This window comes from Rhodamnia argentea, chromosome 11 (genome assembly GCF_020921035.1).
Source record: "Rhodamnia argentea isolate NSW1041297 chromosome 11, ASM2092103v1, whole genome shotgun sequence".
Classification (NCBI taxonomy): domain Eukaryota; kingdom Viridiplantae; phylum Streptophyta; class Magnoliopsida; order Myrtales; family Myrtaceae; genus Rhodamnia; species Rhodamnia argentea.
Window position 1 is genome coordinate 3,916,737 of NC_063160.1, and position 24,632 is coordinate 3,941,368.

The 24,632-nt window shown below is 40.9% G+C and overlaps 4 protein-coding genes across 8 annotated transcripts; 2 read left to right on the forward strand and 2 right to left on the reverse strand.

Annotated features, from left to right (window-relative positions):
• Nucleotides 1-2,409: 2,409 nt before the first annotated feature.
• Nucleotides 2,410-5,049, forward strand: LOC125312447 (2-hydroxy-6-oxononadienedioate/2-hydroxy-6-oxononatrienedioate hydrolase-like). Of its 2 annotated transcripts, XM_048272188.1 has the most exons (7): nucleotides 2,410-2,765; nucleotides 2,851-3,020; nucleotides 3,168-3,299; nucleotides 4,035-4,127; nucleotides 4,240-4,307; nucleotides 4,395-4,433; nucleotides 4,580-5,049. In XM_048272188.1, exons 1-7 carry the CDS (start codon nucleotides 2,444-2,446, stop codon nucleotides 4,737-4,739), a joined length of 984 nt encoding a protein of 327 aa, XP_048128145.1. In that variant the 5' UTR covers nucleotides 2,410-2,443; the 3' UTR covers nucleotides 4,740-5,049. The 2 variants fall into 2 exon arrangements, with proteins under 2 accessions (XP_048128145.1, XP_030528358.1); XM_030672498.2 differs by lacking the exon at nucleotides 4,395-4,433.
• Nucleotides 5,050-8,289: 3,240 nt separating this feature from the next.
• LOC115739416 (2-hydroxy-6-oxononadienedioate/2-hydroxy-6-oxononatrienedioate hydrolase-like) lies at nucleotides 8,290-13,880 on the forward strand. 3 transcript variants are annotated; one of them, XM_030672496.2, is made up of 7 exons: nucleotides 8,290-8,348; nucleotides 11,178-11,491; nucleotides 11,578-11,747; nucleotides 11,919-12,050; nucleotides 12,910-13,002; nucleotides 13,136-13,203; nucleotides 13,422-13,880. In XM_030672496.2, the coding sequence occupies exons 1-7, from the start codon at nucleotides 8,341-8,343 to the stop codon at nucleotides 13,582-13,584; spliced, it is 948 nt and encodes a 315-aa protein (XP_030528356.1). In that variant the 5' UTR covers nucleotides 8,290-8,340; the 3' UTR covers nucleotides 13,585-13,880. The 3 variants fall into 3 exon arrangements, with proteins under 3 accessions (XP_030528356.1, XP_030528357.1, XP_030528359.1); XM_030672497.2 differs by lacking the exon at nucleotides 8,290-8,348 and adding an exon at nucleotides 12,215-12,225 and having other exon boundaries at nucleotides 11,079-11,491; nucleotides 11,578-11,736; XM_030672499.2 differs by lacking the exon at nucleotides 8,290-8,348 and having other exon boundaries at nucleotides 11,079-11,491; nucleotides 11,919-12,008.
• Nucleotides 13,881-16,116: 2,236 nt separating this feature from the next.
• On the reverse strand, nucleotides 16,117-17,569 carry LOC115739413. Its single transcript, XM_030672488.2, has 2 exons — nucleotides 16,588-17,569; nucleotides 16,117-16,471 (listed from the first exon to the last, which is right to left on the reverse strand). The coding sequence occupies exons 1-2, from the start codon at nucleotides 17,498-17,500 to the stop codon at nucleotides 16,359-16,361; spliced, it is 1,026 nt and encodes a 341-aa protein (XP_030528348.2). The 5' UTR covers nucleotides 17,501-17,569; the 3' UTR covers nucleotides 16,117-16,358.
• A 2,463-nt stretch (nucleotides 17,570-20,032) lies between these two features.
• On the reverse strand, nucleotides 20,033-24,413 carry LOC115739409. 2 transcript variants are annotated; one of them, XM_030672484.2, is made up of 3 exons: nucleotides 24,208-24,413; nucleotides 23,150-24,047; nucleotides 20,033-20,887 (listed from the first exon to the last, which is right to left on the reverse strand). In XM_030672484.2, exons 2-3 carry the CDS (start codon nucleotides 24,014-24,016, stop codon nucleotides 20,141-20,143), a joined length of 1,614 nt encoding a protein of 537 aa, XP_030528344.1. In that variant the 5' UTR covers nucleotides 24,017-24,047; nucleotides 24,208-24,413; the 3' UTR covers nucleotides 20,033-20,140. The 2 variants fall into 2 exon arrangements, with proteins under 2 accessions (XP_030528344.1, XP_048127986.1); XM_048272029.1 differs by lacking the exon at nucleotides 24,208-24,413 and having other exon boundaries at nucleotides 23,150-24,131.
• Nucleotides 24,414-24,632: the final 219 nt, after the last annotated feature.

Consider the following 24,632-nt stretch of genomic DNA (forward strand, 5'->3'; position numbering starts at 1 on the left):
ATGAGAGTGCCATTCTGAAAGTAAAACTTGCTCTTCAACTCGTCTGGAAGATGCGCCGAGATCCCATGCTTTTCTGCAAGTCTATCATGGAGCACACAAGCTGCATTACGGTATGTAGATTCTCGAATAAATGATAGGACTTGCAAAATCTGGTGCCGTGGTGGAGGTAGACATAAATCGACTGGTCTGCGGAAAGGTGAATAGCCGAGTCTGCTTGTGTTGTGTGTGAATTTGTTTCCATTTCCATGACAATAGTTGCAGAGTTATCTTGCGGCCACTAAATGACAGTTTCAAGTTGCTGTTCCCTTGTTATTAACTGAAACCAACCTTCTTGTTGAAAAGTAAGGGAGTTGGGAAAGAAAGGAATACTGAAGGACGATTGATGTTTTACTTGCTCAGCCATTTTGTCCTCAAAATCCGATGCAAGTAGCAACAAATTTCTGTTCAGGGCAAGTCGCGAATGCTAAAGCTTACAAAATCATCAGCAAGGGCCGACGACCACTCGCCGACAAGTTCCCCACCATCGCCGGCCCTTCCGGGCGGTGGTGGGGCAGCGGCGGTGAGGGCTGCAAAGCCCTTGCACCGATAGTTATCCATTCTCTCTCTCTTTTTTTTTTTTTTACTTAATTTTTATTAATTTAAATAAAAATATATTAAAAATCATATTATGACCCAAACGACGTCGTTTTTAGCCACGTCATCGCCACGTAGGAGAAAGAAAATATTAGAAAAGTCCATGTCTTCATTTTTCATTAGCCAAGTTGAACGGAGTTAACGGGATGACTCGATGAAATCCATTTGACAAGATTTAGGACTTGATTGCACTTTTTGTAAGTTTTATGATTCAATTGCACTTTAATGACAAATTTTATGGGCAGAGAAAGCAGTTGTATGGGCAGCTCCAGTCTGAATCAGCAAATTTAATCAACCTCCAACGCCTCTTTTGCTTCTCTAAACAGACTCCAACGGCAATGTTGCTGAAGTAAGGCGATGAAGGCCTACGCAATCAAACAATCGGTCAAGATGTGTTCTTGTTGAAAAGTTTACACTGACGAAATATCTCGTGATTATTTGTAGCTTTGCAATCAAGTAATAGTCAAGTGTACAACCCCGAGTAGTGTGGCTGGATCAAGATAGCGTGATCTATCTTTTGTAAAGATCATCAGCACTTACCATTTGTAACTTGTGCCCAGTTTACTAGTATATTTCAGCCCAAGTTGTGGCTATTAATTATGTAGCGTGAACGTAGGCTTGGTATATAAGTCGAACCACTATATATCTGGTGTGCTTATTTTTCACTCAATCTTACTTAGCTTTGCACACCCTCGGATATCTTTTCTTGAAACATTTGCTCACCCGATCTTTTTCATATCACTTTTGGTTCTTTACATAAATTGAAAAAGTTTCGAAATAACATATTCACCCATTTAGGTTGCATTGATAACACTGAATATTTTTATATAGTTCGGAGACTAAATTGAATATTTCCCCAAAGTTCAGGGACCACATTGAACAAATTAAATATTTAAGGATGATCTTGCACATTAGATCAAAGTTCATGGACCATTCGTGTCACTTTGATTTTGGTGACATTAAGTAACATATATCTCTTTGTCTACACGTCAAATGCCATACTTTATTACATAGATCGTATTCGCCAAATAATTTTCCTCCTTACATTGGCTGAAATAGTTTGTTCCTTCATTTTGGGCAAAAGAAACAAGTGTCAATACTTGTGTTCAGCGCTCACTTGATGCCAATATTTTTTTTGATAACTTAAGTGTTAATTTTTTTTTCAAAAACGATTATTTAAGTGCCAATTTCGGTGAGGTCGCCGAAATTTCTTGTTGTTGACATTAAAATGATCATTTTTTTTTTCCGATTTAGCACTAAAGTAATCGTTTTTTTATCACTAAAGTGACAAGCTTTTTGAAAAATGATTATTTAAGTATCAACTCCTGTAAGGCCGCCGGAATTTCTGACCGTTGGCGCCAAAATGATCGTTTTTTTTTCATTTGGCACTCACGTGATAAAAAAAATAAATATTGGGACTAAAATAAGCATCGTACACAAATATTGACACTTAACGTGTCTTTATGCCCTTCATTTTGTCATCACGGAAGCAGTCCGACGAAGAAATCTTCCAAAACCTTTGTCTCTCTGAGGCCACTCTTGTCCGTTTTTGACTTTTCAAGTCTTAATCAAGAAGCTCCTTTGAATCTTCTTCCCAGTAAACACCAAAATCAGCGAACCGAATAAAAATTCCGCCATTAGCAGATTGACATCGCATACTTAAGAGAGAAGTAAAGAAAACACCCTCTTCATTTCTTGGTCAAGCCCGCCATTTCTTTCGATCTAATCAGCCCTCCAGAAGCGACCCACTGCTCAGAGAACCTCCAGAATATATACCCAGGAAATAGCAAACAAAGATAACCACATCTCGATGGCAAAGTGCTTCAGCTTTGCAGAGACGTTTGACCGATGGTTGCTCTTCTCCTTCTCCCGGGCGGGCCTGAAACCGACCACCGCCGACCTCCGCGACGGCACGGTCATGCACTGTTGGGTCCCCAAGACGTACAAGCCCGACAAGCCCAACTTGCTCCTCTTGCACGGCCTCGGAGCCAATGCGAAGTGGCAATTCAACGGGTTCATCTCGCGCTTCATGGCGAGATTCAACGTGTACGTGCCTGATCTCCTGTTCTTCGGTGACTCCTACACGACCCGGCCGGAGCGGACCGAGCAGTTTCAGGCTCAGTGCGTGGCAGGTAGGACGGTCTACTTTCTGACAGACAGGATAGCGCACGACTCTGAGCAAGACTGACTCGGATCGGCATTTGACCCGTTTTGCAGGACTCTTGGAGGCTCAGGGAGTGAGGAAGACGAACGTGTTCGGGGGAAGCTACGGCGCGTTTGTGGCGTATAGCTTGGCGGCGCAGTTCCCGGAGATGGTGGAGAAGTTGGTTCTGTGCGCTGCAGGGGTTTGTATGGAGGAGAAGGACATGGACGATGGCATGTTTCAGGTGGGCCAACAAACATTAGATAGACTCGTTTCCGGAGCTGTAATCCTGTTGCAGAAACTACTTGTGGGGACTTCTGTGCGTGTCTTACTATTTCTTGATACTTGTGATAATGAACTAAGTGAGTCTTTGGGCAATGTCGTCTGGCAGGTGAAGAGCATCGACGAGGCTGTGAGTATCATGTTACCACAGACGCCGGAGAAGATAAAAGAGATGCTCACGGTCGTCTTAAACAAGCCTGTGAGGTTTGTGCCCACTTGCTTTTTGCAGGATTTCATCGATGTAAGTAGGCAAGAAGTTACAAATCTCTCAGCTGCGCTTTTGTGTTTTATCGCATCTTCTAGGAATCTGAGTCTAGTTAAAGCCAAGTGTCCGGTTTTCGTTTCCTTTGCTAGCGGAATTCTCACGCTTCCCTTTCCTGATTTAGAATGGAAGTTTGTGCAGTTAATTATCAGGTGATAGCTGCATTGAATGGGGAAGTAGAATCTTTACGTGGCTCACCTGTGGTTTTATGGCCTCTGCTTTTGGAGAACAGAGTAAACACCATGTTATCTGGCGATTCCATGAGAGTTTGTACACACGCAAGGATGCGAACTTTTGGTCGAACAAAAATGACCATTCGGCATTCTGCCCTTGACTATCGCGGCTTTGTTCCCTCTAACCCGTATTTGAGGTCTAGGAATATTACATTGGTGTCGTTTAGTCCCCGAATCTCGACTCAATGAACATTTCAGGCAATAGATTAAATGAACAATTGGTTAGTTCCTTGTGAACTGAGACTCCACAAGATGTCTAGTTGTGAAGGCCAGTAGCGATTAAACGGCAGCTTGTGATAAAAAAGTGCTAATTCTTGCTGTCATTAGTCTCACATCAGATGTGCTGTTTCGACAAACCCTTGAAGAACTAAATATTTAGTCTTTGTTTGATGATACTTCTCACGGGCCAATCTTCGAAAAGGTCATCTCGAGCGCTCGAGTTCTGTGGCATTTCAAGAAAGATCACCATGGTTGTCTGCAGGTTATGTGCACGGAGTACCAGCAAGAAAGAACAGGGCTGATCAATTCCTTATTCAAAGATAGGAAGATGTCTGACCTTCCCAAGATAACGCAGGTTTCTTTTCTCTCGAAATCTCTGTCCGCTCGATCGGACTCATGCAATTGACTCGGTATATCCTCTCTCTTCTTTGGACATTCTCTCAAGCCGTGGATCTTTTCTGATGCAGCCGACACTGATAATCTGGGCAGAATATGATAAAGTCTTTCCATTGGAATTGGGTCACAGATTAAAGAGGTTTCCCTTCCACGCTTTGCTTTGGTTTTTCTACTTTCTTTAGAAGATTGATTCTCTAACAAGCACTCGTATAAACACCATAATCATATCGAAACAAATCTTCAGAACTGAAGTGTTCTTAATCATGTAAGACCCCTTCAGTTCAAACATTCAACGTTCATGTTCATCAAAATTCCAGGAGGATCTGTCTTTGCCGGATGGCTCTTGGTAAATTTTCTTGATGGGATAACCTGCTTCTTCTTTTTTTCCATCGTTCGAATGACTTTGGCCAGGCATTTGGATGAAAACGCGCAGTTAGTGGTTATACAAGATTGCGGTCATGCGTTCGATGGGAAGTTGAAAGAGATGTACAAACATATCAAGTCGTTCCTCGTAGATCCACTCCTTTCACCCAAGAAGGCACATCAAACCAAAGGGCAGAAGGTGCACTGAGAGTCATCAACGAAATTTGTAGTCGGATCAGCCTTCTGCACCATGCTTGTCCAGGTTATATACATGTTAGTATAAGCTATGTAATTAGAAGAAATAAAGTTCGACATTTTGAACCGATGAAGAGCAAGGCCCGTAGCATGCGGAATATTTGCATTTTTCTCCTCGAGATGTTGCGTTACATATGTATATTTCTGGTTTCATTGTGGATTCAGCTAGGTTAGTGTTGTAATGTTTACTGGCAGTGCTGCTTTCAAAGTACACAAAGAAAATTTATGCCATCGCTATGAACATTTTCTTCCATTCCAGTTCAGCATGAATTCTGTGGCATTTGGGTACTCTGAACAGCAATATTCTGAGAACCGCGCACTGATGGAGCTGAAAACATGAAGCAGGCGATTGGCATCGCCGCTCTGCTGGAGGTTAAATCGATAACTTTACCCTTACCATGATTAATACAGATGCTAAACTTGATCAGATCATGGTGGAGAGTTGGTCAAGACATTGGTTCCTGTAGGAGGAGGCTGAGGTAGTGAGGCGGGCATGGGGTTCGACCTAACAGGTGTTATCAAGATGCATGAGAAGTAACCATTACAAGTTCCATTGTAGAATCTGGCTATTTATAAGAAAGGGGAAAACCATAAAAAAAAAATCTCATAGTTCTTTTATTCTCCGTCAGATGAATTTTCAGCCAAAACAACCAACGTTTTTATTTCACTTAAGTCACGCGTGCGCCATCTCAACACAGTTTGCTTTTCAACGTCCATTTGGATAGATTTCTAGCAGTGCTCATTGACGCAACCTTGATAAATGTATCACAATGGTACAAGTTTGAGACCTTTTAGTGTCAAAAAAAGAAAATTAGGAAAAATTGCAAATAATGGCTTGAAGTGTTCTCCTTTTTTTTTAAAAAAAATAAGGACCTAAAACGGACCTTGGACCTTGTTTGAAAAGGGCCTGAAGTGGCCAAATCATCTCAAATAAGGGCCTAAAGTAGCCAAATCGTCTCAAATAAGGAATTTTGGCCATTAGATGAGGATGTGACTGTTCCGACCGTTAGAGAAGTGGTATTTTAGTAAAAGAAATTTCTAAGTATCTGAATTTTCACAACGGCTATAATTTTTATCTTCAATGAACATCCTCACATGGTCAATGTTCAAACATCACCGATGACATGATCTTTATAGCTTTGACACAAACGTCATCATCAGGGGATCTTTAAGGCCGTCGGTGCTGTTTATAAGAAAACGCATCAGGACACTAGGCGATCTTCACACAATGGATATCACGTAGCGTTGTAGTCCTTGATAATTGCACTTAACATAAAAGATATTATAACAAGGATGGTTTGGGAATCATTAAAACTTAGAGATGTTTCTCCATTCTTTAGGAATCTGCATTCAATTTGAACACTCTTGCACTCGATTGATGATGTTGATATCTATCATTAGCTGGTGCAGGTATTGCATGACTTCTCCACTATCATCAGCTTGTGTGCCTTTCTGATTATCCTTGAACTTCAGGTTTATGGATTATTAAACTACCTATGATTCTTTTTTTGAACACACGACAAGTTTTGCTGGAAGTTAAGTAGCCTAGAAAAATACCTTCACTTGCCCTCGCGTCAAATTTTCCAAAATTGTCATTCATGTTCTTGAGAATGTAACATTTGCATCCAAACATGTGAAAATATGATATGATGGGCTTTCTACCTTTGAAGATTTCGTATCGACGTTTCTCCATCATAGGTCTCAATAATACCATGTTCATGATAGGGCAAGCAGTAGCAACTCCTTCTACCCAAAAATAGGTAGAAAATGCCACTTTCGATCATCATGATCCTCACCATTTCCTGTAGAGAGCAATTTCATCTTTCAGCGACGCCATTTTGTTGAGAGTGTAAGCTGTAGAGAAATTATGTTCCAGCCCATTTTCATCATAATGTTTAGCGAAGTTTTGGTTTTTAAATTCTCCTCCATGGTCCTAATTGTTGTGATATTGTAACATTTCTCATTTTGAATCTTTCAAGCAAGCTTCATGTTTATGAGATAGAAACATCATCCACGTAATTTATCAGTTATAATAAAAAAAAATCACCCGACAGTACTTCCTGTTGGGGCTAACAATGCAATCTAGAATGGAAGATTGAATAGGTTGAATAATAATATAATATTGTGCGGAGTAACAAATAGTCTTCACTCACGATGTTATTTTGATGAGATCAACACGTGCGAACCAATATCAGATTCCCCCTTGACTGTGAAGGCAGAATGGACCGTGCACATGTAAAAGACAGTCGCTATATATTGAGGACAAATCTGCTCAGTGCCGACAACACTTTAAGTTTTTTTTTTTTTTTTTTTGGTCAAAAACACACTTAGTTGGGGACCACTAAAACATACATTTTATCGTGCTTGCTAAGTGCTCGCAACACAAGCATGTCGGGACCGCAAAATGTCGCGTTCGCTACGGAATCTCAAGGTCGAATAGAGTCTCGACTAGGTTGTGGTCTTTATACTATTTATCGTGCTTGCTAAGTGCTCACAACACAAGCATATCGGGACAGCAAAATATCGCGTTCGCTACGAAACCTCAAGGTCGAATGGAGCCTCGACTAGGTGGTGAATCGGGTCTTTGTCTCGAATCGGGTCTCGACGAACCGCATGACTGTGGCTCGTCCTCCTTCTGCTCCACCAAGTCTTTGTCGTTGAGGTCCCTTGCGGGATTGATGAGTCCTGAACGTGAGCGACGAATTTGGGAGATCTGAATTAGGGCTTATTAAATTTGAGTGAGCAACTGATTTGGGTCAGTGTCGTCGAGCTAATGAGTGTTCCGATTTGGTGCAATTTTCCCCAGAAACAAAAATAACATAAAATATCACCGTCACCATTTGATTTTCCGGCGTCCACTTTAGCGCCGGCTGGCTGTAACTTGGTATCCACATACGCCTTTTTCGAGGTAAATTGGCGGGATTGACTCAATTGGCAAATTATCAAAAGGTTTATGACTCAATTGATAAAATTGAAAAATTTATGACTGAATTGGCAAATATGCAATTAGCTCGGGACATTTTGGACAATTTTTTTCAAATTTTTTGTGCAGAAAATTTTCATGTCATTTTGAATCATAAGGAAAAATCAAAATATTAAATTTTTTTCAAAGCTACGTAATGTATAGACCATGCACTACAGTCCATATAGAAAGGGCTACTGCCTCCCCTGCTCTTGATGACTTGTGTCCTAACTAAGAGCTTCAAAGTCCTCCTGTCATCGGCTCTTCCAAAACCTTTTGGCTCTTCCCAGTAAACACTAAAATCAGCAGACTAAAGAAAATGCCGCCATTAGCAGATTGACATAATCTCCCTCTTCATTTCTTGATCAAACCCGGCCATTTCTTGTGACCCAAATGCTAACAAGAAAGGACTCAAGCTTACACGGGTACCAAAGAAAAGATGAGGATTTTTGTGATTGAAGGTGATTTTGAAGAAAAACAAGTGGTGGCTAGACAGTGGCTGCTCGCGGCATGTGATAGCAGATAGTTCCAAATCCTCAGAAAACCTCAGGAATATACCCCACAAAAGAGCCAACAGGATAACCACATCTTGATGGCAAAGTGCTTCGGCTTCGCAGCGACATTTGACTGATGGTTGCGCTTCTCCTTTTCCCGGGAGGCCCTAAATTCGACCACCACCGACCTCGACAAAGGCACTGTCAGGCACTGTTGGATCCCCGAGACGTACAAGCCTGTGAGGAATGTGCCCACTTGCTTTTTGCAGGATTTCATCGATGTAAGTAGACGAAAAGTTACAATCTCTCAGCTGCTCGTTTGTGCCTTCGCACATTGTCTAGGAATCTGAGTTTAGTTGAAGCCAAGTGCTCAGTTTTCGTTTCCCTTGCTAGCAGAATTGTCACACTTCCTTTTCCTGATTCAGAATGGAAGCTTGTACAGTTAATTATCAGATCATAGCTACATCGAATGGGGAAGCCACTTCTTGAACATACTCATAGTAGTCTTGTTCACATTTTTTTGCTCAAGATTAGGAGGTATCAGAAATAGAAAGGCCTCTGCTTTTTGAGAACAAAAGTAAACACCGTTCAACATTCTGCCCTCGACTATTGCGGCTTTGTTCCCTCTAACCCATATTTGAGGTCTAGGAATATTGCATTCGTGTCATTTAGTCCTCGAATATCGACTCAAAGAACATTTCAGACACTAGATGAAAATGAACAAAGTAGTTTGTTCCTTGTGAACTGAGACTAAACCAAGATGTACAGTTGTGAAGGCCAGTGGACATTAAACAGCGGTTTGTTATACAAAGTGCTAACTCTCACTGTCATCAATCTCGCATCAGATCTGTCTTTGCTGAATGGCTCTTGGTAAAATTTTTGATGGAATATTGTGCTTCTTTTTTCCAATTGTTCAAACGACTTTGGCCAGGCATTTGGATGAAAACGCACAATTAGCGGTCATAAAGGATTGCGGTCATGCGATGGATGGAAAGCAGAAAGAAGTGTTCGCACACATGAAGTCGGGGATAAGTACAACGGGAGTGTCATAACTTCTGCACGGCATTCACTTGAATGCCATAATTTTTTTTCGCTCACTTAAGTGCCGCAAAAGTCGAACCACTCCTTTCACCTAAGAGGGCAAATCAAACCGATGGCCGTTAGGTGGACCGAGAGTCAGAAATGAACTTATAGCCAGAATCAGCCTTCTGCAGCATGCTTATCCAAGTTATGCAAGAAGCTATGTAATTAGAAGAAACATAGTTCAACAGATTGGACCGGTGAAGAGCAAGGCCCGGAATATGGGGAATTACTTATAATTTTGGGTACATTGTGAATTCTGCTAGACTAGTGTTGTAATCTTTGCTTGTAATACGGCTTTCACGGGAAAATGACGCTAGAAGTGGCAAAAGTTATGTACATCAACTCACTTTAGTGCCAAAAATTTTCGCCAGCTCACTTAAATACTAGAAGTTGTGTACGGCGCTCACGTTAATGCCAAAATTTTTTGCTGACTTCACTTAAGTGTCAAAAGTCATGTACAGTACTCATAGGACACAAAACAAATTTATGCCAATAGTAGTATGACATGAATGATTAGGCCAATCACCATGATGGTAAGCACAAACCAAAAGGCTCAAATAATTCAATGTTTTATCAACCATTAATAATGTGAATCTCACTGTGCGACCCACCTTATCAATGATTGAGATCGACTTAATCTATATAATATGTAGACCATGAACTTTTTTCTATAATCAATATAGTAAGTGTTGTTCCTCGACGCAATTTGTTGATATACGTTTCGGATAAAAGCTTCAAAATAAGGGTATAAAGTGTTCTCATTTTTTATATAAAGATTTAAATTGAACCTTGTTTCAAGTAGCCAAATCAACTCAAATAATGACATAAAGTGGTCAAATAATTTCAAATAAGGGTATACGTATGAAGTAGCCAAATCATCTCAAATAAGGCCCTTTGGCAAATCGACATGCAAGTGACTATTCCGACAATCAGAGAAGGGGTATTTTAGTAAAAAAAATTTATAAGTATATATGTATTTTTCAATTTTTTTATTTCTTTTTTCTTTTCTTTTCTTTTTTTCCTCTTCCCTCCCTAGCCATAGTCGGCCAACGCTGGCCATCAAAGATCTCGGGTGAGGGTCACTCTCACTTGTGTGGCTATCCCAAGCGAGGGCCGCCCTCGCTCGGCCGACTAGGGTAGCCCTCACCTGAGTCCGGCGACCTCCGCTTGTCCAGCAATGGTCGAGGAAGGGAAAAGAAAAAGTAAAAAGGAAAAAAAATAAAAGGATGAAAATGCTCTTAGACCGACGAGGTCATGCCTTTTTCAAGATCGATATGATCATTTTAGACTCTTATTTGAAATATAGTCTACTATGAGTCATTATTTGAGACGATTTGGTCACTTCATACTCTTATTTGAAATAAAATCCACTTCATGCTCTTATTTGAGAAAATGAGACATTTTAAGCCCTTATTTGAAATTTTCCCTAAAAAAATTGCCAAATATCCTAATCTTTTCGAATGATTTTTGTTTTTTTTTTTTTTTTGTCAAACTTTTCGAATGAATTTTAGAGACCGAAAGTTCATTAGGGAAAAGCTAAAAACTACCCACTCCATCTATTGTTTTAACTTTTGAAGTCATAAACAAGGAAAGCTCCTTTTAATCTTCATCCCACTAAACACCAAAATCAGCAGGCTCAAGAAGATACCTAATCACTCAGCAGATTGCGCGAATCTTCATCTCTTCTCTGCTAAGTCCAATAGCATCGCATTCTTGAGAAATAAAAAAATGCACCCTCTTCATAGTTTGATCAAACCCACAATTTGTTTCGATCCAATCCGTCCTCAAGGCACCAACAGCGACCCACTCCTCGGGAAAAACCTCGAGAACAGAACCGAATCTTGATGGCAAAGTGCTTCAGCTTTGCAGCGACGTGCGACCGATGGTTTCGCTTCTCCTTTTCCCGGGCGGGCCTGAAACCGACCACCACCGACCTCGGCGACGGCACGGTCATGCACTGTTGGGTCCCCAAGGCGTACGAGCCCAACAAGCCCAACTTGCTCCTCTTGCACGGCCTCGGAGCCAACGCAATGTGGCAGTGGAACGAGTTCATCTCGCCCTTCGTCGCCCGGTTCAACGTGTACGTGCCTGATCTCTTGTTCTTCGGCAACTCCTACACGGCCCGTCCGGAGCGGACCGAGCTGTTTCAGGCTCAGTGCGTCGCAGGTACAACTTTTTTGACACGACAGGATAGCATAGCGCATGACTCAGAGCAGGACATGTCTCGAATCATCATTTGACCCGTTTTACAGGAGTCTTGGAGGCTCAGGGAGTGTGGAAGACGAACGTGGTGGGGATAAGTTACGGCGGGTTCGTGGCGTATAGCTTGGCGGCGCAGTTCCCGGAGATGGTGGAGAAGTTGGTCCTGTGCTGCGCAGGGGTGTGTATGGAGGAGAAGGACATGGAGGATGGTATGTTTCCGGTGAGCCAAAAAACATTACATAGATTCGTTGTCAATGAATGACAATCACATTGCAAAAGCTGCTTTGAAACTTTTATGCATTGCTTTTGGAGTTCAGTGCGTGTCTTGCTGTTTCTTGATACTAGCGGTAAGTGGAACTAAGTGAGTCTTGGCACAATGTCGTCTCGGCAGGTGAAGACCGTGGACGAGGCCTTGAGTTTTCTGTTACCGCAGACGCCAGAGAAGATGAAGGAGATGTTCAAGGTTGCCTTTCACAAGCCAGTGAGGAGAATGCCCACTTGCATTGCGCAGGACTTTATCAATGTAAGTCGACAAAAAGTTACAATTCTCTCGGCTGCACGTCTGTGTCTCTGCACATTGCCGCTGAAACTGAGTTTAGTTGATGCCAAAGTGTTCAGTCTTTGTTGACTTTACCGGTGTAATTCGCACACTTCCTTGTCCTGATTCTTGCTGGAAGTTTTGTACAGTTGATTATCAGGTAATAGCTACATTGAATGGGGAAGTTGATTCTCGACATGGCTCTCCTGTGTTTCTATGCTATTGACTAAGCCACTTCTTGTCCATACTCAGAGTAGTCTTGTTTGACATTTCTATTGCTCAAGATTAGCAATTTATCGGTCGGATTACATTCTGTAACTGAAGAATGCTTCTTTCCTTGTCTTAGCAGCTCTGGAGTGTTTGTTATTTTTATGTGGATGTTTAGCAAAACGAATTTCCGCAAATAGAAACGCCTCTGCTTTTAGAGAATAGGGTCATCACCATTCAGCATTCTGCCCCAGACTGTTGCAGCTCTGTTCCCTCTTACCCATATTTGAGGCCGAGGAATCTGGCATTTGGTGCGTTTAGTCCACAAATCACGTCTGTATGGAACATTCCGGACACTAGACAAAATGAATAAGTAGCTTGTTTCTTGTGAACTGAGACTACACAAGATGTCTAGCTATGAAGACCGTAGAGATTTAACTGCCACTTGTCATACAAAGTGCTAACTCTCACCGTCATCGATCTCGCATTAGCTGTGCTGTTTCAACTAACTTATGAAATGCCAAACATTTAGATTTTAACTGATTATGTTTCTCAGGGGCATTAATCTACGAAAAGTTTATCTCAATCACTCGAGTTCTGTGGCATTTCAAGAAAGGTCGCCATGATTTTTCTGCAGGTTATGTGGAAGGAGCACCTTCAAGAAAGGACAGGGCTGGTCTATGCCTTGTACAAAGATAGGAAGATGTCTGATCTTCCCACAATAACTCAGGTTTCTTTCTCTTGGAATCTCTGTAATCTCTATCGGACTCACACAATTTACTCATTACATATTTACGTCGATTTTGGCGTTATCTTCTCTCTTCCATGGCATCCTCTCAAGCCATTGATCTTTCCTGATGCAGCCAGCACTGATAATCTGGGGGGAATATGATAAAGTCTTTCCATTGGAATTAGGTCACAGATTAAAGAGGTTCCCCCTCCTACGCTTTGCTTTGGTTTTTCTACTATCTTCAGAAGCTTGATTCTCCAACAAGAAAACTTGTATGAACATCATCATGGGATGAAAACGAATCTTCGGAGCCAATATGTTCTTAATCATCTGACCAATTCAGTTAAAAACTCACTGTTCATAGGCATCAAGTATCAGGAGGATCTATTTTTGTTAATCGTGCGAATGACTTTGGCCAGGCATTTGGATGAAGACGGGCGATTAGTGGTTATAAAGGATTGTGGTCATGCAATAAATAAAGAGAAGCCGAAAGAGATGTACAAACACATTGAGGCGTTCCTCATCGATCCACTCCTCACACCTAAGAAGGAAAATCAAACCAGTGGCGAGAAGGTGGACTGAGAGTCGGCAATGAATTCATAATGAACCAGCCTTCTGCAGCTTGCTTGTCCAAATTTTATGTATGATGTGCACATATGTGGATTAATTTAAGCTGTGTAGGTTCAGCAAAATTGAGTTTATGAAGAGTAAGGCTGATACTATGGGGAATATTTCCTAGTGTCCTTGAGATATTGCGTTACAGACGAATCTTTTGGTTTCGTCGTGAATTTCGCCGGATTACTGTTGCAATATTTGCTTGTGATGCTGTTTTCACAGTACATGAAGCAAATTTATGCCATTGTGATGAACATTGTTTCCCTTTCCAGTTCAGCATGAATTCTGAGGCATGTCGGTACTCGGTATGCTGAGAACCATCCGCCGATGGAGCTGAAAACACGAAGCAGGTGATTGGCTTGGCCACTTTGGAGGAGATTTCAACAACATTTCGCACCCCTCCAAGACTGCCCATGACATTGAGAGTCGTGATGATATTACTGGGCTAATCCCCCTTCTCCCGTCCGCCGAGATACATCTGATCTTATGATCAATACAGATTGACTTAGCTTCAGTTTAACTTCATCAGATGATGGTGCAGAGATGATCAAGATGCTAGTTCCTGTAGCAGGAGGCTGAGGCTGAGAGTGAGGCGAGTATTGGGATCGAAACCAGACGGGTTGGGAAGGAGCAACCAACATTCACGATTCCTTTGGACATTACGAGAGGATTCTGATACCCATTTTGAAATGTTCGGTTTGAGAGATAACTACCTCTTAGAAATGCGAATTTGTTATTGTAGTCCACTATGATGTGAGCAAGTATATAGTCAAGGGCTCTCTCCAGGCCCAATCGCCGAATTGAATTAAGGTTTTCCGAGATGAAGAGCAAGTAGGATCCGAACCCAAGACCAAGGTTTGTCCGGACTGCATAGGAAATCCGGACCATGCCTCATACAACTAGGCCAATCGCCACGACAGTACTTTTGAGGAGTTGTTACTCAAATTACAATGGAAGTTAATTAGAATACATTAATTGAAAAATATTTCAACTTAAGAAACAATCAAATGAAATGCATCAATAGATGAGAGAGTTGCGTATAGAAGTCTGGAGCAACTTGTACGAAGAAATTCTTGAGTTCGATGTAGTAACTTATTATTTTTGTGCGTTCTCTACTATGCATCAAATGCATATGAATAAAGTAAGTTTGTCTTAGAGAAAATGATATCGTTAAGTTATTTTTAAGGAGTTCTTTTCTCTGCAATTGGATAAAACTTGTAAAGAAGTTGAAGTACATTATGTACAAACTAGCAAATTACCAATACAGGGTAATTTATATGGCATCATTAGATTATTGGACTTAACAAGATTTATTTATTTAGGACAACATAACTATATTCTGATTTTTAGTCAATGGGGCATTGGACGAGTTAGTTGAGCTTCTTGGACCTTAAACAGTTAAACTCATGAGGTCTCAGATTCGACTCCCAACGACCACGTCTTGGGGATTTACCCGGTGGCATTGGCATACCCCCACCACTCCGAGAAATAGTCCATTGCACGTGGGAAATCTCGATTATCGAAAAAAAAAAACTATATGCTGATTTTTATGGTTCCCAATTCCAATGTTCCCTTACTTGTATGGCATTTATGACAAAAAATAAAGTTTTATTTTTGTTATTTTTTAGCTTATTCTAGCTTTTTGTATTTCTCTCTGTATCCCAAAGCAAACCCAAAAATGATTTCCAACTCGATGGAAAAACTCAGTAAATTATACTATATTTAAGCGATGAAAATTAAAATTCAGAAGTAAATTGAATATCCGACACTTCAAATCACGATGATTCCTCAACTCTCTAGCATTCTTCGAAGTTTAAACACGAACTTTTCCTATCTTTTATAAAGAAAATGTTTCTCATTTCATGAAAATGTAAGATTCGTCTCCTCAGATGGACTAAATCATTTAATAAGATTTTTCTATTTTTATAATTTTTGTAAATTGTTCCAATTCAGCCTTAAACCTTTTGCATTTGTATCAATTCAGTCCAGTTGGCCGATCGATGGTAATGTGGCATTGTTGGCACTAATGTGGACTTTTCTAAATAACATTTTAAAAAAATTGAAATTTTTATGAATTTTTTAGTTTTATCTTTTCTTTTTTCCATTAGTTTTTTCCCCCAACCCTTAGGGTCGGTGAGGGTCGGCTAGTGGCCCTTGCTGATACTGGATGAGGGTGTCGCGATTCTCGCACAAACCAAGCAAGGTTGATGCTCTCGCCCGGTGGTGGCGAGGGCGTCCCGGCCCTAAGGATTGGCGGAAAAAAACTAAAGAAAAGGAAAGAGAAAAGAAAAAAAACATCATAAATAATTCAAATTATTATGCATTTTAAAAAGGCCATGTCGGCGCCAACAATGTCACTTCACCACCAGCCGACTAAATAAACTGAATTAGCACAAATGCAAAAGGTTTAGGGTTAAATTGGCCAAAAAAAAAGATTAGAACTGTATTGAAACAATTACAGTAAGTTTAGATTTTTTTTATAACTCCCCCAAGATGCATGGGATGCTTTGGCACCGGTGATGAACTAATAGACAGATTTATCTAGGCAATGGCTTGAGGAAGATCATCAAAACAAGTGGGTCGATTAAGAAAATCCTTAGCAAATGTCATGTCCAACAGCAAAAGAATCGGACCTAAACCCATGCATGCAAAAGTTGAGAAGATGCTCATCAAGCGTGAAGAATCGACCGGCGAGCCTTTATTCTCCACTTTGACATGATCTTGTTTCTTTACAGATTCGTTCACGGATTGATCCCCACTTGAAAGAATAATTTCCTCAAGCTCTGGTTCATGGAACAGGCCGCAGCAGTCAAAACCAGGCCACTGTACCCCAAATTGCTCCAACGATTCTTCCCTGAAATTATGAGATATACATGCAAAATTCACTCTCTTTTTTGCATTATTATGGTGAATTAATATAACACGAAAAACAAAATTTGCCCAAAAAATAATAATAATAATTAGTCTTACTGCTTGGAAAAGAAGCTGAGCTCCAGATGATCCCCTCCACCTGATTGTATATGTTGCAGTCCGTGCTGGTGTTATAGCCACCGCCACAAACACAAAGAAAGGCAAGGCTTGGAGAGTCATACCCACACGCCCCGCCACTGTTCTCGCAAGTTGGGCACTTGGTGTCCATGTGGTTGCTCTCGAACGCCCCTTGCGTGTACTTCAGCTCCACCCCGTACTCCCACTGTGTCGGGTCGGTCGGGTAGTCCCCGAGCGACACCACCGGGGCGTACCCGCTGCATTCCAAGGCCTGAAGGTCCAGCTCGCCCTTGCCGTCGAAGTTCGCCGGGGAATAGACGCAGCACGTGTTGGTCGGGGAAAACGGCGGCAGCCCGAGGGCGAGAACGGCCGGACATGCGTACATGGAAGAGCACAGATTGGGGGAGCTCCGGTCGCATATGGGCGAGCCCTTGACGGTGAGGGAGGTGGTGGAGGGATCGCAATGGAGGAGGACGAAAGTCGACGATCCGAGCTCGAACGGGCCGGACCAGTCGAGGCCCAGGTTGGGCGAGGGCTTCATGGAGGTGCAAGTGGACATGTAGGGTGGGGAGATGATTAAGGTCGAGGTTGTGTAGGATATGGAGGTTATCGGGTATAAGCCGGTGTGGGTGGCGAAGACCAGCTCGTGGCGGTCTTGCGCGTGGAAGCAAGTCACGTAGGGGTGGAACCGGGGAGAGCCGCAGCCGTAGCCAGTGCCGAAAGGGTACTTGACCGTCAGCGAGCCGCAGGTGTTCCGGCATGCCGGATCGGGGGATTCCGCTGGCTGGAGATTGAGGAGGAGAGTGAGGACGAAGCAGAGAGTCAGAGCACGTTCCATTGGGTTTGATCTATTAGACCGGTGTATGTCCTCGTACTTAGATGGACTACTTGGCATGTGGGAGCAAAGGTAGTCTCCGTGGTGTGCCACGTGGCGTGTTGTAATTAAGCATCGCAGAATGACAGGATCAACCTTTGGGAGAATATTTAGCACAAGAATTAGTAAAATGAATTCGGCGATGATATCTGCAGCGAGGACTCCATTGTTCTAGCACCAGCAAATTTAAAGGGTTACTTAAGCTAAGGAAAAAAATTTTCAAAAAGTTCTAAAACTATTGCACTTTTATCAATTCGGTGCTAAATCGATGCGGGAGAGGCCAACTTCACCGACTGTAGGTGAGGGTCCGCCGACTGTCACAGCCACATGAAGAAAAAGAAAATTAATAAAGAAAATTTCAAAAAAAAAAAAAATCACGTTAGCGCGAGAATGCCACGTATGATAGTCGATGTCCACTTCAGCAATTTCCGGCCAAAATTGATTGGAATGGATTCAATTGGCAAAACATTAAAATATTTAGAACTGAATTGACAAAATTAAAATATTTAAAACTGAATTGACAAAATTACAATGTTTAGAAATTTGGACTATTGTCCGATTAAGCTAATGTCTGTATAAATCAGTCATTTCAAGTTTACATAACTTCTGAAAGGGTGGACATACCAATTGCATGTCAGCTCCTTAAAAAGAGGTTTTAAGAAGCTCTAAATCAGGTGTCAAACTAACTTACCCTAAAATTTTAGGGCATAGGCACTTTCGAATATTGTTGTCTCGTTTTGCACTTTCCCAGTTGGTGTCTAATTTCAATAGACAATATCAAAAACCAAAAGACTGTTAGAAAATATGATCGAATTGGATGACCAACGGAATCACACTTTGAACCAAATATCTTTCTCGGTAAGAATAGCAAATAGCAATTCTGATATTTCTTCAGGATCTATCAAGGGAAATAATAAAAGAAAAAGGCTGTTTCTTTTGAGAAAAAACAAAAATGAAAGTCCTGGAAGTTAAAGTTAAGTGAACAGTGAACAGAATTATAGTTCATAAACAATAAAGGAACACAACTCTTCATGTCCAAAAGTAGTTTATTCTAACACAAACTTTCGTTGTCTAAAACACTGTCACTTCTAAAAAATTGCAACTCTGCATTGTCCAAAAAACCTCTTCAAATGTCATAAGACATTAATAAAAAATTTCAAATTAAAAAATTAAATTAAATTAACTGCAACTCCTGGGTGAACAGTTGTCACTGTTTCGATAAGACTCAAAAGTTAATTTATTATTATAATTTTCCAAAAATAAAAATGAAAAAAATAATAACTTAATAGTGCCTATTCCGAACCACGGCTATAGAATGCCTAATAATCACACACCCGCACGCTAGTATACTGTGTTCTAACCCACTTGTCCATTTCTTTATTTAAAAGACTAGGATAGCCTCTAACTAATAAAGTATATTGCACTCTTCCATCTTTCCTACGTGGGACAAAGAAAAAAGGCACTTTTATTTGTTTTGCAAACAAACTTCAACAAAGACAAGAGTAGTTGATTTTTTTTTTTTTTTTTTTGTTAAGAGATACTAACAACAGAAAAGAAAGATGAAAAAGACTAAATCTGGGAAATTACAAACGGCATTAAGAAACACGAGGTCAATAGGCATTCAGCCCTACTAGTAAAGGGATAGGGAGTATGAGGTCAATAGGCTAGAGAATATGAGGTCCGGGGTTGGATTCCCGTGAGTATCACACAATTAGTTCAATTAGTTCAATTTATGGCTTGCTGTAGATGATGAAAGCATTCACCGCCAAATAATCCATATACCGATTTACAATGATGGTCTCAATCATGGTTTGAATGGGGCTGGAACTCGAATTTCGTAACCGAATGCGACCAAATTGCGGCCTACTGTGAGCCAGCGAAACAACGAACAAACTCGGCCTCCTATCTTAGAGACAATTGCAATGGGAATTGATGCAAAGTTCAGGGCAAGACAGATAGATGACCAAGAGAAGTAATTCAGATTACCATGTCTGTCACCATAGGCTTCTTTTAAAAAGCCAAATACTCATGCGCTCCAAGCCAGGGTCTTGATTTCATATATGCCGAGCGTACGAGACGGTCACGACTTTTTAAATGCCAATTGTATGCTCTCTTACTAGTTGGAACAACCACACTAAACATCAATTTCGGTAATCAACATTACTGAAAACAAAGCAAACTGGCTGATATAGAAGGACAGGTATGAGACTGTCCTGGTATATCTCATCCTTGAAAATGCCAATTGCATGCTCTTGGGCACCAGTTTGAACGATCACGTGAAAATTATAAGCCCAAAAATGTACACGCCATTGTCGAGCAGATGCACCGCACCCTAAACTCGTGAAGTAGTGCTTTTGAGCATGCATGCATTTATGAAAGGATATTCCAACATCTTTCAAGATGTTGTGACATAGGGTGGAAGGTGAATATACTAAGAGGAACTCTTGAGCGATATTAGTGCATCAGTGGGGAGGGAGACTCTCATAAGCTACATGTCACAGCAGAAGGAAAAACTAGCCGGACAAATGCATCTGTTAGGACGAAAAACAAACAGAAGCAAGAACTATTTTCAATCTCTTTGAGAAAAGAACAAACTTACTTTTAACTCAAGTGCTTGGAGTTAACAGGTTGAAGAACAAGGGCAAGATATCTAGAACATGTTCATCCATCCAGGTCGTCATCGTCATCATCCCCTCTATCCAGAACGTCCTCATCAGAATCTGTTGCAGCATTGCCTTGTAGATGTCGAATCTGATTAATAGCATCATTCACCTCAGATAGTAAGGCATGCTTAGCAGCTTTAACTGCACCCATCTTTTCTGCATCGACTTCCATTTTGTTTGCTTTCCCAGAAGTAACTTTTACTTCAAGAGCCGAATTTCTCTTTGCTTCTCTGCTATGTAATTGATCCAGGTATTTCTCATGCAATGCTCTGTTTTTAACCTGCTTTAGTACCGGAGGGCTTATCAGAGGTATCCTACTTGAGCTGCAAAATCTGGAGACCAGCTTCTCTTTGCCTGAAGAAGACCTTTCACCGCATTTCAGAATAGACCCTTGCATTTTCTGTAGGTTATCTGGGGTCACAAGTACAGAAGTCAACTCTTCAGTAGAAGGATCCACATTGGGCTCAAGCACAGAGAAAAAATCTGTTCCACAAGTTTGGTTTGAGTGATTTTGCTTTCGTAATAGCTGCCTGACAGTTTTGTGTGCAAGAAGACTTTTCTTTTTAGAATTGAGCCTCTTGATCAATGGTTTAGGGGATTTAAGAATCTTGCTAGCTGACAGTGGAGAACGTTCGATGCAAGATTCATCCCTTCTATTTGCTCTGGACCGAGGACGAGGTTGAGTTGGGGTTAGATGATCCGAATGAATCTTATCAAAACATTTCTGTGCTGACTTTCCCGGTACCTGTGAGCATTTTGCATGTTAATTGCATTATCTTCATACTCAAGTATTTCCTCAGGAACTACTAGAAAATATACTGCGGAAATACAGGTAGCACCATGGTTAATGCTAATGGAAAAAGATTCCAACATTTGGCTGTTCTGATGATATAATGTCGTCAATATAGCAATGTGAACTCTATTACCATTGCAAAAGTAAACAGCTGCCACTTTAAGACAATTTATGAAAAGTACTATTTAGCATGGGCAACATTATAATCTCTAGATTCGAAAACATGAAGATGGTGTCATCAGAATGCATGATACTCAAAATTCCTGCTGGGGATGAAATTCAGACGTTTTGTGTCCCTTTTCACACGCAAATGGCCAGACCAAAAAAAAAAGGAACACTCAAAGTACTAATGCAACAAATGTGTTAGCATGACCATAAGTTCGAAATAATCCTAACAGTTAACAAATATGATTTTCGTGTAATCTGAACAAGATACTAAGTTGGTATATCAAAGCCGTGGGCCTGCAGCTTCTCATCCTCAAAATAGTGAAAATACCTCATCAAATATAATTTGACCTGAAATGATTAGGTTTTTAGCTCGTCACAGATTAACATCTGAAGAATTCTCAGTCCAGGGTCCTTTGGTTATCTTTTGGGTTCTCTTTGTATTCGAGCGGATGCCTAGGAGAACATATTTATCACCTACTCATATTATTTAGGATATAGTCACTATTAAAAGGCATGTTATCCAGAATTCAAGGATGGCAGAATAGAAAACCATTTAAATCACAACAAAATCTCACAAAACTGGTAACATGCTTAATCATGATGGCAGAACTAATGATGACAGAGCAAGTCAGCTCATCATGTCCATTTAGCATCATATTCTAGCTCCTACTTTTGACCATGGAGTGGGTCATTCATAAAGAAGCTTACAGTGAAGTCAAAACAAGCTACAGGGCTTTCGTGCAAAATTAAAAAGCAAAATCCACACTCATTCTTGAAGGGATAGTATTTAGACAATAAATATTTAGAGCTCATATGGCAGTGCTGTGGCTTCTACTTGTAAGTTTTGGTGCTGTAAGTTATGCTGTGTTGTGACTGGGGCTATTATGGTATTCACTAACATATATATACTGGAAGAATTTCTATGATCTCTAAAATTACTGGAAAAGAAGATAACAAGGATATTTTGCAAATAACGGTGAAGTTTTCAACAACCTTTGAGATCACAGTTCCATAAGAGGGCGGCCTAACGAAATAGCTTTTGTGTAGTGCCTTCTGAGGAATCAATATCATTTATACTGTATATTGCGCCAAAATCTAGGCTAGACCTTCTATGCATAGCTGCAATAGTATATTACATGAACTTGTAAGGTATGATAAACGGCAAAATATAATAATCAACTCGAATTTGCACAAAATTGATCTTTATTTTTCACTTCAGCTGTCTTGGCATGCTAAACTTCCACCAAAAGTAAACAAATGCACGATCTTCTTTCCTCCGCATGAAGCAACTTGACATGAGTTCCAGAAACTTCTATAGTACGTACATCTGCAGGAATGAATTGCCTCAACAAGCCTAGATATGCTTAAGTTATAGATCCCATTAATCATTAAAAACTATTTACTTTCCCCGGATGACATTGGAGCCATTGTATGTTTCACATAGCATACCAAGCATAGCTAAAACTCTTTTCAACTGATGGTACCAGGAGACACAATCAAATAACACTGGGTGTAACCTGTTATAGGAAAAATGTATGGTATCCACTCACTTTCAACAAACGATAAGGGGTTGTTAAATCAATGTAACTTATCTTTGGAATAAACTCCTAATCTTTGGTAAAAATAAGTACGACACTTTTAATGTATAGCCTAACTTTTTATTTTAAAGGCATAAAATTTCTAAATTTTCCAAGGTTTGCCAGTCAACTTCAAGCAAAGTCATGCCAAACAGATCAAGATCATGCAACATCCTTGACAAATCTATAGTATTAACAAACTCCACAATGATAATTCAAATAGGAAGTGTGATCCTATCATAACAAGATTTGCGAACCAACCCCAAAAATTATGTAACCTTCCAGTAGAAAAACCTAGTTGGATATGAGAGACATGAGCTTAGACAACCACGTCGAACATACATGCCCTTGCACATGTGTGAAAAAATTCACATCATAAGCACCACCATAAACGCACATAAATATTTTTCTGAAAACTTAAAGAAACAAAGAAGACAGTCCAAGAGAGAGTCAGAATATAGAAACTCACAAATCTTGAAACCTTCTTCCAGAAATGCGGAGTTGGCTTTGCAGAAAAAAAAGCCCTCTGTAATGCAGCCTCTTGTTCTTTAGTCCAACCTTGGCAATTCTTATCGCCTTCATCTCCATGTTTGGTCTCAGTTAGAGTCTTAATTGTTCCATTTTCTTCATTTTTAAGGATGGGTAGACTAAGCACACATTTTCTAGTGCTTCTTTGTGTTTCTGCTACAAATACTTCACATTTATTATCAACTTCATCTTCTAGATCATACTTCTTATCCTCCTCGCCAGTCTTTCTCCTTAACAAGCACCTAAGTTCTCTCTTAAGTCTACGGTCGATCCTCTCAACTTGCCTGGCGATATTCTGCTCATTGGAAATCCTCAACGATCGATTGAAGCTGCTAAACTCCTGAATCCCACAATTCAGTCTAGGAGACCTTCTCAATCCAGCACGTTGATTTATACTTCTCCCCAAGCCATCACTTGAATTTTTTTCAGGGTAATCTTTTACCCGAGTAATTGGCAGAGAATTTTCTTGTTCCCTAACCCCGCTGCTAAATCTCGGAGATCTTCTCAACCCAGTACATGGAATCTTGCTTTTCCTCGAACCATCACTGAGATCTGTCGCTTTCCTTGAAATTCTTCGTGGGTCGTCTCTTACCTGGGTATTTACCACAGGACGCTTTCGCTTCGAACCAATGAGCGCATCCCAATGGTCAACCCGGTCGTCATCGGATTTTAGCACGCCATTCTTCGTACATTGAGCTCCCGTGGAGCTTTTCGGACTGAGAAACCTCGGAGATCTTCTCAGGGGAGGAGATTGTCCATATACGGCGGCGTCGCTTCTCTTTAACATTTCAACAAGCACTTGGCACATGGCCTGTTTCAGCGAGGAGGCTTGAGAAGGGCTATGCTCAATAAAGCCGATAACGTGCTCGTGAACAGAGGAAATATCACAAAATGAAGGGCGTAATTTGCAGGAACAAACGTCTTTCTCATGAGAATCATCAAATGCACATTATGTAGTGGAGTCACCAGCATACGCAGCAGCATAAATTGAACTTCTACCTGCTTTATGGCGCCGTCACCGGGAAGCGGACTTGCACGGTGGATCGCGGGACGGCGGGGTGGCTGGTTCCGGCGGCCGCTACACCAGAAATCCAAATGAAAGAGACGAGCAAGAGCACAAATTGGAGGGAAAAATGGCATTTTGAATTCATGGGCTTCGTTATCGGGGAAAAGAAATGGAGGCCCATGAAAATGAAATCGGGTGGATTCATTACACTTATACAATGATTACACTTATGCAATGTCTATCCTATTAGCAAAAGTGTAATCATTATTAGAGGAAAATAATAATCATAGCGGATTCAGTAATCCGAAAGATACCCGACAACTTCAATGGTACGGGGTTTAGGAAATAGTTTAATGTTAGCGGACCGACTTTCGAGCAAGATTAGCCGTCTCAAACCCATCCTGCCACCATTCTTTAT